General features: G+C 40.2%; 1 protein-coding gene across 4 annotated transcripts in view; it reads right to left on the bottom strand.

Moving 5' to 3' along the window:
- Positions 1 to 5,986: 5,986 nt before the first annotated feature.
- MAN2A1 (mannosidase alpha class 2A member 1) overlaps positions 5,987 to 14,881 on the bottom strand; it is a 166,564-nt gene continuing 157,669 nt past the window's right edge. For all 4 annotated transcript variants that reach the window (XM_049647694.1, XM_049647695.1, XM_049647696.1 and 1 more), the window contains 2 exons: positions 10,380 to 10,490; positions 5,987 to 8,786 (listed from right to left, as the gene is read on the bottom strand). In XM_049647694.1, coding sequence (XP_049503651.1) covers positions 8,634 to 8,786; positions 10,380 to 10,490 — 264 coding nt within the window. In that variant the 3' untranslated portion in view covers positions 5,987 to 8,633. The remainder of the gene's footprint in view (positions 8,787 to 10,379; positions 10,491 to 14,881) is intronic.

Raw genomic sequence — 14,881 nt, 5'->3', positions numbered from 1 at the left:
GTTGAAAGTATTTAATAATGTGTCTCATCAATTCTTTAATCTCCTATCTAGGTGACAAATATTCCTGAATTTATGGTTGACAAATTAAACCCAGGAGAGAGTCCTGGAGTAGATTGAGTGTGGACTAATGCAATGCCTTGTAAAATTGTTCTGTCCAAGCTTGGAAAAGGCACTACTACTGCACTGGAAGTCTTCACCATGTGGTCACTACAGATCTCTGGAGTCAAGAGGTTCATAATAAGAAATATACAATTCATAACTGCCTTAATCCAGTATCAAGTGGCTCAATAAAAGAACCACAGATTCAGAAATATAGGTGTCCCTTTCTTCACACTTTTGGCAATTATGTGAAGTTACATTAAAATTTCCTGATAATGACACACATTCTTCCTGCCTTTCATATTCTGTAGTGTGCCTACAGATCAATAGTCATGTGCACACTACCATATATCCATTTTCTTTGGTCAAGTCCAAAGCCTAGATACAGATTATGGAGAGTCTTTAGATTCAGCAAAAATACTTCCAGCCTAACTTCCAGTGATTCCCCTTCACAAAACTTCCACCAGATTTGAGATGTCTTGTTTTGGTGCTGTTGGTTTCATGCCATCTCCGCTCCCACACCTAGTTGGTGATATACTTATATCCTTCCAGGCTCAGCTCAGATCCTCCCACCTCCCTGCCTTCCCTCCTCCGGAAGAAGCCAAGTCTCCTTCCCCTGTACTCCAAATATCCATCATCTGTGCAGCCAGCATTAATGTGGCTCTCTTGCTCCCTGATCGTGTGGCATCTTGACTCCAGACAGGACTTCTCTCCTTTACTAGACCATAGGGCAGGATTATTAAAATCCTCTTCCCTCAGAGCCTGGCATAGGTACCCTGCCCAAATGACAACTTCAGTTAATGTTTATTGAAAGCTCAGTGCAAAATCTAAAACCGATTACCTTCAGACTCTATTAAGGGGAGCTCCATAAATTCAATGAGGATGAATTTGTAGATTTTACCTAAGAAAACAGATTCTAACTTCAAAGTAATCTTATTAACTGCACTTTAAAAAATCCATTTAGCAAGACAGAGGAATGAGTCAAATTGTTTTTCATGAGAACTCACTTCCATACAGCTGGCCCAAAATGATTTCAATCCTGCGTGTGACAAGGAAATCCATTCCAAGAAAGGCAAGTGCTGTGATCTTCTGCTCCAGAGGGGAGTTTCGGACCTAAACAAAGGCCTCACCACAACTTGAGATCATGTTTTGAAAGCCAACCAATGAAGGCTCCATTTGGTTTAATGGAATGTTTTATATACCCAGACCCTAGGGACACATCTTGCTTGCTAGCATTGCTATTTAGATTTGGGACCAGAAAATGAGCCCCAAGGCTAAGCCTGTGAATAAAAAAATTGGAAAGCTATATGAAACATACGAGCCAAGAACACTAGGCTCCATCAAAGCCCTTAAAATATGCCCTTTTAAGTAGCACTATTCCAATTTCCCTCCTTTGCCTATTGGGAGATTCAGAAATTCACTTACAGTCCTTCAATGATATGCACATATTTGGAAAAAAAATATTAAAATATTTCAAGTGTTAGCTGACGTACTTCAAAGAAGCTAGTGCCCCTGACTCATTGCTCCCACCCCAGCCCCTTGGTCCTTTTCTCCTCTGCCTCCAGATTTTGTTTGACATTTGGAAGGTTCATCTTGCTACACAGGAGCCGGCCCCAATCCCACATTTGAAGTGAATGAAACACTGACTGTATGTGCCAAAGGAACTCTGCAATCTTCAGGCATGTTGCTAGTACACACATCCTGAATTCACTTTGCATTTTTTAAAACCCTTCTTCTCACCTTACAATTAAAAAACAATCTCTACACAATATAACTAGACACAGTTTTATTAAACATGTTGAGCAAAATATGCAAGGTGGTGATAGCAGTAGGGACAAAGAGGCTGTGTTCTGAGGAACTGACTACCATTGAGCCTTAGTTGCTCAAGTACAAGTGCACCCATTTGGGAAAGTATCTAAACAAGAAAGCATGGTGCTGGGGCAGCAGTGAGAAGCATCAGTTTACATGTTTTTAGCTCTTTATAACAAAACAGTAAACTCCAAATGGTTTAAATAGTAAAGTGACATTATTTCACATAACAAGAAGGTTGGAGGGGGTTCATTCAGCTGCTCAACATCATCAGGGACCCAGGCTCTACTCATTTTTCACTTGGTCATCTAGTTGACTTTTGTCCTCAGCCTTGTTGCTATAGGCTTGCAAAATGGCTGCATCAGCTCCAGCATCAACACTGACATCCATACTGCCTTTAAACATTGCCCTCTAAAGGCAATGCTCTCTCCTTCTGAAGAGAGAGGAGGCCTCTGCCAGGAGTCCCCAGTTGGCTTTCCATGATAGTTCATTGGCCAAAATTGTGTCACATACCAATTCCTAAATTCATTATCCAGCCTGGAGAAGAAAATTATCATGACTAACTTAGAGCAAGAGCAATTCATCTCCTGAAGCTCATGAGTATCTGATTATGAATAAAATCCGGGTTTTATTAGCAAGGAAGGCAGAGGGGCAATGGCTGGTTGTTAAGCAACTATAATATCTTCCCTAAGGAGGCCACATCCTTCAGAGAGATCAGGAATGCAGCTTGAAACGGCTGTACCTTAATTTCTGGTAATAGGACCTTCCTGAAGGTTTTTGAGCAGGAAACTGACATGAACACATGAAGATGTAAGGAGCTGTTGAAAAATTGTAATTCTGAAAATTACAATTTTTATTTCACAACGTTTCCTGGAGGTAAACGTATCTTTATTTATTTATTGAACAAATATTTTCTGAGCCCCTGCTGTTCTGTGGATGCAGTGCTGAAGAAATGCTGGGGCTCTTGCCCTCAGGAGAGCTTATGATCCAGGGAGGAAGGCAAACTAAAATCTCAAGTTTGGCTCTATAAAGAAAAGAAGTAGTGTCATAACAATACTCAGTGAGGGTGTGCAGGCGGGACTGATAGAAGTTGGCCGGTCAAGGAAGATTCTTGAGAAAAGGATGCTTGAAGCAAACCAGAATAATAAGGTGCCTGCCAGGGGAAGATTTGAGAGCAACTTTGAAGCAGAAGGGACGAGTGCAAAAAGCCTCCAAGAGGAATAATCTTGGCATGTGAGACACCCATAAGACACCTAGACAACAGTTAGGAGGTGTGGTGGAAGATAAGGCTGAGTGGGGTCAGGAGAGGACTTCTTAAATCCCTCCCCCTTCCCAAAGTTGAGATGAAGTAGGATAGGGACCAAGCCAGGCAGAGCTTCTAGGCCATGGTGAAAGTTTATATGTTATTCCAAGTAGTAACAGGAAACACAATTTTCAACAGGAAAGAAGTTTTTCCAATTTTACTTTTTGGCTTCTGTGTGAAATAAAAGCGATGTAAGGGGCAGGACCGGAAGTAGACAGAGCTGTTATAAGGCAAAGGCAGAATCCATGTACATGGAGATGGCTTAGAATTGGGTGGCGGTGGGACAAGCGGACAGGTTTTACGGGGTGCTTCCTAGACATTGTAGGGTATAGGAGTTACGGTCAAGAGCTATTTAGAAATGTTCGATAAGAGCATAGAGAAATTACTTCCTGAGGAATGTTCTGGGCCAAGGCTTTAGTGTGTATGTGAATCCTCTAGGGATCTTTTTAAAGTGCAGATTGTGACTTAGCAGGTCTGGGGTGGGGCCTGAAATTCTGTATTCCTTTTCTTTCTTTTTTTTTTACTTTTAAAATGTTTACTTTTGAGAGAGAGAGAGAGGCAGAGCATGAGTGGGGAAGGGCCAGAGAGAGAGGGAGACACAGAATCTGAAGCAGAATATGTTATTCTCCAGCAGGCTCGAGTCTCCCAGCTGTCAGCACAGAGCCGGACTTGGGACTCAAACTCAAGAACTTTGAGATCATGACTTGAGCTGAAGCTGGACACTTAGCTGACTGAACCACCGAAGCGCCCCCTGAGATTCTGCATTTCTAACAGAAACTTCTAACGGAAGTTTCCAGGTGATGCCACTGCTTCTAGTCTGAGAAGGACACTAGCAGCAGGATTCTAGCACAATGTGACCTTAACTTATTTAGTTGTTTTTCCTACTGCTGTCTTCTACATACCGTGTTCACCACACCGGTGCTAAAAACAGTGGCTACATGTTGCTATTTACATTTAATTAAACTAAAATAAAATACTCAGTTTCTTAGTTGCACTACCACATTTCAAATATTCAAAAGCCACACGGGGCTAGTGGCTGTTATATTGAACAGAGCATTTATAAAGAACTTGCCATTATTAAAGAAAGTTTTATTGGATGGCGCTGCTCCAGACAGAAGAAACTATGTCTAGTTCTCTATGCTTGCTGTTACCATCTTTCCTCATTCTGGTCTTTTTATGGGGACACGCACATTGTCTCTGTTAAAATCAAACGCATCTTTTAAGAACTATCTCAAGTCTACTTCTTCTATGGAACCTTCCTAGAACTGAAATTAGGTGTGATGCTTCCTTTAAATCTGTATGTTTGGTTTTCTCTGCCGTGTATTTCTACTGTATTTTGTCTGCCTAGTATTTCAAGTATCTTACTCTTTTCTCTGGTTGTAGAATCCCATCTTCTCTGGGTGTGTGGCAGTGGGGTGGAGCAGGTTGGCAGCCAGAGCGGGTGTCTATTTCTCACCCATGTGATTCCATGTGATTCCTTTGACCCTAATTCTGCCCTCACCACAGTCATTAGCATATGAGCCAAATGACAGCAAATGACATCAATGCCAGGACATTTGCTGGAAAATTAGATAAAGGTGCTCTCTTTACAGTGGGGCCACTCAGCTGCATCTTTGCGTCAGCTGCCAGCCATTTTTGCCCCCAAATGTGCAGCCCTTGCCCCAAAAGGAGAATGACTGAGAGAAAAGCAAAACCAGGAGATAAAGACAGATCCTGGGTGACGTCATCTCATACTTAGCTATGACTGTATTTGGAATGCTCTCCATCTACTCTGGACCATCAGTTACTGGGGACAATAAATTTTGTTTTTGCTTAAGCTGGTCTACACTGAGGGGAGTCTTGTCTGTTACAACCTCTCTTCAGGCATCTGTGCTCCGCTTTGACATACAGCAGCAACATGGGCCTTGCTCACCCTCCTCCACAACCCTTCGAGCTACCCCTCAACCACTCAGTGATAAGTTCCCTAAGAACTTAATAAGTTCCCTAAGGTGTGTGAGCATAGACCTACCTAAATTAAGATTTTCTTTACCACTTTTAATATTCAAATTATTTTGACATGTTGATAATCAAATATTATGGAGCCAAAGAATCTTCATTATCTGCTGATGAAATTTTATTGATATTAATATTTCTTTAAGTTTTTACAGTTTGGCACATACATATTACAAATTGATTAACATCTTTACTAACGTCACCCAAAACAAGTCCAAATCCCCCAGTTAGCATGTATCATGTGCCTGGCTGACCATACGAACTTCCCGTATATTTATCCTTCACCTTCTCCCACCTCCTGGCTTTGAAGGGACTCCCTGAAAGCTACTACACTGGGTGCTGATTGGGGCCAGCAAGCTGGCAGACTGCCTCCAGATGTCACTCTTGCAACCCAATTTATCTTCCGGATCAGCTCACAAGGAACTTCTTAGCTTATGTGTTGTCTTACTCTCCTCATTTTTATCTTGCAACATATGGAATCTGACCAGCACCTGCCCCTCCAATTGGCTCAGAAAGCTCCACAGGTACCATGTTGTTGAGAAGTTTCCTAGACCCCACACTCAGAGGTGACCCCTGACCCAGACCTGAAACTCACTACCACCCCTCTCTGCCACTTGCTCTCTAAAACTATCTTTTCTAACTGGAGTTGGGCTGAAGATAGAGTGATTCGTTCTTAAAGAAACAAAGAACAGATAGATCCTCACTGCTCCATCCTTCCCCTCAAAATGTATTCATACAGGTTGCTTACAAAATAAGACTGAAGAACCACTCTAGAGGACCATGTACATGGTAAGATTTATCTTTTATTAGAGATCTTATATTACATATTCCCAAAAAGATATAAAATCTTCCAAGAGAAAAATATCAAAACCTATTTGATTCCAAGGTAAGCAACATAATCAAAATGAAAGCAGAGACTTTCTTCCAGACAAAGGAATGTAAAAACATTTCGGCACAAGTACAACAAAGACATGGGCAGGTAATTACAACGATTCACCACACGTTTTATAGCATTTTATTTTAATCAGTATTTGAAGAAAACAAGGATGTGGAGTTCTCAAACATGGCAGGTATAAGCTCAAGTTAAAATTAAAAAAAAAAAAAAGCTCATAGAAAGGAATGAACTACTTGACCAACGGAACACTGTGATAACCAATGTAATAAAACTGAAGCAAACAAATATGCTACTGAGATCACAACCGAAGTGTGTGGTTTTTAGTGGGTGCTGGAGACACTGAATTATTTAATCAGTTCTTGACCACAACCCAAAGCAAAAGCATCCTCTGTTCATATCCCTGATGATTTATTCTAAAAATAAAAAGCAGAACCTTGCTGGTTTAAAGAGAATTTCTGCTTTACCTGTGAACGGCTGGTGGTAACACACACTGAAGGCCTGCCTGATGTGGGAGAGACCCATCTTACCCAACCAGGGGTGGCAAAACCACAGTTATTGCGTCAAGATTTTTTATGTCAACTGATCAGAATTTCCAGAACGATTAAGCACACCCACTTAACCACAGAACACAGTGAACTCCCAAAGAAGGTTGTACATTTAAGATGCAACGCAAACACTGATCTTGTTCCTGGGATTTGCTTCCAGCAATCCTAACATTGGCAGATGTCCACAAAAAGGAAGTGGTGTTTTTGTTTTCTTTTAGTTGTTTATCCCCCAAAGTGAGGAAGGAAACATACAGTACACGTTTATTGCATGAAATTACTCCCTTGTAATATCTTTATCAACACTAGTATTGTTTCCTTAGTTATTAAAGGCGAAAAAAGTTTATGAATTTCACATAACTTAACAATAATCTTAGGAGCTGCATCTTGGTTAAAAAAAAAAAAAAATCCAGATGATAATCGGACTACCCGGCGAAACAGAAATTAGGTTTTAACTTCTCTATAATGACGTTGGGATGGCAGGAGGTGAAAGGAAGTTTAAAGTCAGATAATTATTAGGTAACACAAAGAGAGTTTTCAAAAGTGTATATACTCAAAGAATCCTTTCTATCTTAAAATCAAATACACTAAATGTTGCTAGTGTGGCTTTTATTTTAATGTCACGTTAGCAATGATCCCAAAATAAATTTTATCAAAAGTACTGTAATGGCACATGGGCTTGGAACTTCACTTTGAGGTTAGCATGTACACAAATTTGGAATTCACTGAACAAACATGTTCTTTAATAAGATAAATCATGATGAGCTACATATAAATGGGTTTCAAAACAGGGTCTCTTTTAAAGCATTCTCTCTTCCATAGGGTTACCTCCTGTGAAATGGAAACCACATATGGATTTTGCAGGTTACAAAATCCTTGCTTTGAGCTGCAGTCTTCTTGGCAGCAGCATATTTTAATAAACAGTATTTTTCTTGTTTTCTGACATCTCAGTACATTCAAATAGTCAAGATGTTTAGAATAACATCACCACAAATTTAATGAAACAGATCAGAATGTGGCCAGCATCGTCAGTCAGGCAAAAATGATACACTTTATGTGTCATAGAAAGTACCCACCTTCTCCCCCGCCCCCTCCACCTTCCCCCCTTCCCCTAACAGGAATATGGACACCAAAGGATTTAACAAGACTTATAAAAAAATAAGGCACATTTATTTTGATATGGTTATTTTTAAAATAGAAAACCCCTCTCAGAACATCTGTATTCAAATGAGCTGTGTAAAAAAACACCTTGTGGTACCTAAAATAGGTTATGGTACCTATGGAATTGCTTCTTCTATTTTAGTGACAATGGAATAAATTGCACCTATCCCACATTGTCAAGTAATGAAAATATGCCTCTTTTCTACTACTGAATGATTCAAAATCTGGTATTTCTGGAAATACTTACAAAGGGTGAGAAGGGAGGGGTTAAGTGGTACATTAGAAAAAGGTATGAAGATCAACTCTGTATACGTATCATAAGGGTTGATGGATTGCACTTTGCCACATATTTCAATACACGAAAATTTTCTAATGTGTATGAATGATTGCAACCGTTTTGGCCATTAGCTATTACTCACCAGTTTTTTGTTCCATTTTGGTGAAAATGGGCATTGTTGTAAAACTAATGAAGGATCGGCAACATGAATACTTATAGCAACCTCTTCACAACCCCCAACACAGATATAATTAGTTAGCATTTAACCTGAGATACAATCTGTTGAGAGGCTGTTTTAGACATATCTTCATTTGTTGTTGCATCAATTCATACTGGATGGTGGTGGTTCATGGATGGAACTTTAAAAAAAAAAAACATTGGCTATAGCATGGCTTTCTTTTTTTTCTTTCTGTACTGGTAAAAAAAAATAGTAATAATCACAGAATTCATGTTCTCACAGTAGCCAGAAGCTAAAATAATGTGCTTCCTTATTGCACGTCAAACCAAGAAGTGTATAAAAGACAATGCTTCCCAATCCAAATTTGAAAGCCAGGTTCATCTCAACTGGATTCGGAATGTGCTGATTTCCATGGGACTCAAACTGATCTCACTTATATTTTGGGCATCTGGAGGTGAATGCATCAAGGATAATGAGGAAGGTATAAGACTTGAGACCGTGAACATGTTAAAAAGCTTCTGTACCAAAATCTAGAAAGTAAACGATAAAAAAAAGTTGCACAGTTAGGTCTACTTTGAAGAAAGATTAGTAGCTCATCTATATATTCAGTGGAAAACAGTATGAGAGTGAAATTGCATTTAAAGATTCCTTTTAATGATTAAAAGGGGAAGGGGAAGGAGATTCAATACTCCTGTGCATGTTTGGACACACAGACCATCCCAGAAGCGAGGAGAGGGCAGTTCGTTCTCCAGTCCTCTTCTGTATTTCTTGAGAATTTATCATGTGCAGGGAGCACTTTTTCAATAAAAGAAAAAAAAAACATCTATGGGCCAGCAAGCTTTAAAAACATCTGTATCCTCTTTTACTCAACACTTAACACCTAACAGTGTAGTTCTTCCTGTTCCAAAAGAGCTGAGAGAAAGGACACAGGCCCACTACAAGGGACGTGCATCAGGTCAGCAAGTCCCATTTTCAGGGTGGGAAAACTACTGGGAAAGTGCTACCCTCACCCCAAGCAGGTTATCCTAATAGGTATCTCCGGATGGTAAATCCCCTTAAGACTTGATGTCTTAATGTGTAAATACAAATGCTCACACCAAATATACTTATGTCATCAGTAATAAGGTAAAGTATAAACATAATGAAAAAAAAAAAAATCAGTGCTTTCTTTACACCAACTCCATATAGGGCATGGTACAAGAAATGGAGAAGCTTATCTGCTTAAGTGGATTTTAACCCCCTACCATATTTTCTTTTCTTTTCAGATCCTACGCACATCCTAATTTGTAGGGTTGAAACTGAATCACTTGAGTCTGATCTGCAGGGTATCTGTGAGGTTTCGGGGAAGAGCTGGGTGAGCTGAGCTGCCCCCTGGGGCAGACCTGCCTGTGTGCTAGGACCTGTTCAAATGTCTTCTTTGAGCACAGCCTGATCAGAGCCAGAGGCAGAACTCTGGAGGTTCATCTCCTTCCAAGGAGGCTTGATGGAACTATCAGCAACAACAGCTTTAAAAAAAAAAAAACCTAAAAAATGAGCAGCCAGCAAGTCAGCCTGGGGACCTGTTCGGCCTGCCCAGTACAGACCCACATGCAAATCTGGCTTAATCAGGAGATCTAGACCTGCATTTTCCCCTGGGGAAACTACTGACTGGAGCTAAGTAAGGCTGCTTCAGGGCAGTGGTTAAACTACCCGAATGGCCACAATGTCACTGCTTTCTGCTGCTTCCCTACTGATACTCCACACTGCTTCAGTTATTATAAAACGTGCCTTGGCCCCTCTAAGACTTCACTGAAATAGATCCTACATGAGTATGTCTGAGAGAAGAGGAAATATGGTGGGGAGGGGGGTGCGCTGCAGGGAAGAAGATGCTTTGCTGGTTAGCGACGGAAGGCTTAAGAATGGATTAGAGTGTCATCTCCAAACATAAATGTGTTCCAGCCATGCATGTTGATGTTGACAAGGAGAAGAGACTGAAGGCTGGGAAAGTGCTTTCTTAAGATAGAAAGACTTGAGTTAATTATAGCAGCTGAGGGGAACGAGTCAGTGAAGAGGCGAGGTACATCTCACTGTCAAGGATTTCAAAGTGCACTAACTCAACAAGCAAAAGTAACTTTTTAGCTCACCTTTCCCTGGGTGGTGGAACAAAGCAGCCCTGTGTCTCTGCTAGAGAAGCGGCAGTCAAACCCCTTCCTGTGGAGGATCAAGGCTGCTTCATCAGAATGCTTGCCGTCCACCTGCAAATGAGGAGAGGGCCAACATGCCCCAGTGACATTGAGGCAAATACTGACACCACTGTATACTCCACTGGCTTGAAGTCAGCGCCCCCAAACCACAAAAGCTTGATTTAGTGGGTAAGCTATGGAAATTCGTTTCCCTTCAGGTCCCATGTTCACTGTGCCTTTCCACCTGCTACACCCCCTCTACCTTCCCCACGAGGAGTCAAGAGACATTACGTTTTAAGTCTTCTTGTTAAGTCACCTCACGTTTTGGTTTCCTCCATAGTTCCTGAGGACTTGGGTATCCCTTTCGTCCACATGTTACTCATAAAAGTTTCTTCAAATAAAGCATTTAATTTTTATTTACTTAGTTTTAACATACACATTGGTTGAATAATGTGTACCTGAATTTAGTCCTTATCTGGCCACTGAATGATGTATCATCCACCTCAGAACTGAAACACACTTTTTTATTGAATGCTAATTTTTGCTAATTGCATTAACATTTTTAATCTTTATGCATTGGTTCATTATTTTTATATAAAAGACATTTAAATTGAATTAGTTATGCTTATCACTTGCTAGGCCAACCACATTTATTAGCTTGATGTATCATTTAAATTCACATTACAGAAGCTATTCTTCTTCTGCAGGCCAAGAGAAAAATACTAAACATGACAAGTCAGCTACAGGGATCAAGATACACTTTCTTGCAATAAAATGTCTTGCATCCATTTAAGTAAGGATGCCACGAGTGCTCTGACTATTTTAAGTTATGATTTTCTTAATACATTTTACATTTCCTAAAGGGAGAAGATGCTTGTATAATAAGCAAAATAAATTAAAAAATCCTTGGAAGAATTAAGAAGTGTTCGGCTACTCAAAGGAGTGGAGTATGTTGAGTACCGACCCCATGATGAAAATGATCCCCTTTTCAAGTCTGTGGCCACAATATGAATATGCCCATGTTCTTAATCATCCTCACTAGGGGATACAATTTTTAACTGTGCCATAGAGACATCTTTTCTGAAGAGTTGCCAGCGTTCTCACCACTGATTTGACTTTAATGTGCCTGAACAATTTAAAGCTGTCCTCACCTCAGATTCTTGGCTGGAATAAACTATTTTATGACATTTCACACTGTTATTTTGCAGTGGTACTGCTAAGATTTTGTTTGAAGGGAGACAAAAAAGTCATTTAAGGAATTCTGAGTCATCACGGGACGAACATGATAATCATAGCAAGTTTAAATCATATGATAAAGATTCCTAATACAATTTCAAAAAATTTCAGTTCCAAAATAGCAGGAAAACAGCACAGTCAGAAAATACTTCATTTAGCATATACATAAGGTCTCCAGAAGAATAACAAAGAGAATTCTCTCCTCTGCCAATTGTACAGCCTTGGAATATCACTTACCACCTAAGCATCAGTTTCCTTATCTGTAAAATGGAGCTAATACAGGACTACCTTCTTCATTGACTCATGGTACATATTAAGCCACTGAAAATACTACGTATGGTGGCTTAGCTTTTAAGACAGAATGTGTTGGTGCAGAAGCTGTAGAAAGTGGGTCAGAACCTGGGGTGGGAGTCGGACAGCTCGAGATCTAGATCCTAGCTCTGCAATTTACTAGCTGCTTTTAGCAAAACCCCGTTTTCTTTTACCATAAAATGGAGATGAAATGAAATTCAGCTGTTTAACGGGGACTCAGCTCAGTGTCTGTAGCATAGGAAGCCCTCAGTACATTTTAGCTATTATTATTTCTATCAATACAATCAAATAATTATTGGTGATTATTTTAATAATAGCTACAAATTAAACGATACTCTCATTTAACTTCTTATTCATAAATTTTCTTTACTGACATCATAACTCTGTAGCTTAGGAATCAGAGACCGTCCAAATTATACATAAAACAATTATGCATCAAAATCATAACGAAGTCCCAATTCAGACTCACTGATTAGATGGTTTATTGATGAGACTCTTTTTTTAAAATGTTTATTTTTGAGAGCGGACAGGCAGACAGAGAAGGAGGCAGAGAAAATCCCAAGCAGGCTCCACGCTGTCAGTGCAGAGCCCAGCGTGGGGCCTGAACTCATTAAACCTGAGATCATGACCTGAGCCGAAATCGAGTCGGGGTGCTCAACCAACTGAGCCACCCAGGCTCCCCTGATGAGACTGTTTTAAAAGCACCTATCACTGGGGTGCCTGGGTGGCTCAGTCGGTTCAGAGTCCAACTCTTAATTGTGGCTCAGGTCACGATCCCAGAGTCGTGGAATCAAGTCCTGTTTTGGGCTCTGCACTGAGTGTAGAGCCTGCTTAATACTCTATCTCTCTTCCTGTGCCCCTCTCTCCCATTTGCACACTCTCTAAAATAAAAATAAAAATAAAATGAAATAAAATAAAATAAAATAATAAAATGAAATAAATGCACATATCACTATAACCTAAAGCTTTGGCCATTTTAATTCACTAGATCATCCATACAAAACCATCTGACAGCAGGTTTTGCTAAAATTCCTGCAACACATTTGCCCTCGAAATAATGAATGTGTGTATAAGGCCTTTAGCAGACTGGAAGTGACAAATAATAATAATAATAAGGAAGGGAAACATCATCTTTGGAATTTTACCATTAATTTTACAAGAGATTTAAACAATACAAAAGTAGAGATTAAAGTAATGAAAAGTAATTTTCATTGATGGGAAAAAAAGTTACACTTTCTCTCAAAACTAAAACTGTACCACTTTTGTTTAAGGGCTAGCATACCAACTAAAATAGCAATCATCTTGTCCAAGTTTTTAAAAATTAAATATTCATGAAAGTATCAGTTTTCAAGCAAAAATACCTGAAGCAAAGCAGCAGTTTTTCAGTTTCAAAGTCTGTCTCATCATTTTATTTCCAAGAAAACTGTTTTTCAAAGTAGGGAAACTGTGAATTTAACTTGAATATGCATGCAAGAAAACAGATACCTTCACAAAAAAAGATACTGTACGCTCAAGGGGAGTAAACAGACTCAAAATACCTGCTTTTATATTCATTAATATATTGGGACTACCTGGATCTCAGGAAAAAAAGGGATGGGGGTTAAGTGAAGGAAATTTACAAATTTTCAAATTGTGCCAAGAGCTTCAAATTAAGTGTCTTCGTAAAACAGCTCAGATCACGGTTGAGGCTGACTCCCTTCAGGAAGGCTTGGGCGTTCTGCAGTCACTTGGAAAATCCACTGCAGAACTCACTTCAGGGGATAAACTGACCTGTGGCTCTGGTCTAAGCAGGGCCTGCGAGGTTTCTCAGGCCACCGGGGGGAGTGGAGAGAAGATGATCTGGCTTGCAGAACAAAGCCATCGAGGTTAGAAAAAGCTCAATCAGAGGCAAGGTTTGCTTTGGTCCCATCCAAGAACCAGTCATGTGTCTAGGAATACATCATTGAACCTCCAAGAACTTAGAAAACTTGCTGAGACAGGTGAAGCACCCCTTTGGGGATCAGGCGCAACCACAGTGACCTTAACAGTAATTGTCACTAACACTTTTTTTTTTTTTAAGTTTATTTGTTTACTTTGAAAGAGTAAGAGACTGTGCAGGTGGGGAGGGGCAGAGAGAGGGAGCGAGAATCCCAACCAAGCTCCGCACTGTCAGCACAGAACCTGATGTGGGGCCTGAACCCATGAAACTATGAAATCATGACCTGAGCCACAAACCAAGAGTTGGATGCTTAACCGACGGAGCCACCCAGGCACCCCTGCAGCTAACACTTTTTGAGCACTTGTTGTGAGCATGACCCTGTAGAGAATACTCTTCATGGATAAACTCATCTCATCTCACAAAAGCCTCTGGAATAGTTGAGGTGGTATACAAGTTTGTGTTACTACATTTAAATGCACAGGAATATCCCTATCACAAAGCATCTCCTCTTATACTCCAATAGCAATGATCACTAATTGACCCAACACACGTCCTTCAGGAGGCTTCCCACAAATGACTGGTAGATCCTTCTAAGCATGTCCCATAATTATGGGGTAGTCACTGAAAAACAGGCAGTGTTCCTCAACATTTTAAGCACTACTGCTCCCCTTCTGTTCTCAAGTAAGAGGCAGTCTAAGTGTCTGGGTGAGGATCCAGAGTCACACATGCTGGGATGTATCTCCCAGCATATCATTTACTGGCTGTGTGACCTGGGTAAGTTACCTACCATCTTCAGGTCAGCTAGTTTCCTCTTCTGTAACAGGGGCGCAATATTGCCTACCTTCATAGAACTGTTGGGAGAGCTGAATATAAAGAAAATACTCGGCCCAACGCCTGGCACATAGACAATTTCAGGTGTGTTATTAATAACTGCTCAGCTTTTTCAAAAAATACATGAGGAATACAAGTTAAAGTGAGATCAAGATTTACTTTGGGA

The sequence above is a fragment of the Panthera uncia genome, assembly GCF_023721935.1.
Source record: "Panthera uncia isolate 11264 chromosome A1 unlocalized genomic scaffold, Puncia_PCG_1.0 HiC_scaffold_17, whole genome shotgun sequence".
Classification (NCBI taxonomy): Eukaryota; Metazoa; Chordata; class Mammalia; order Carnivora; family Felidae; genus Panthera; species Panthera uncia.
Note: the sequence above shows the minus strand (reverse complement) of the source record. Positions and strands in the feature narration are given on the sequence as shown.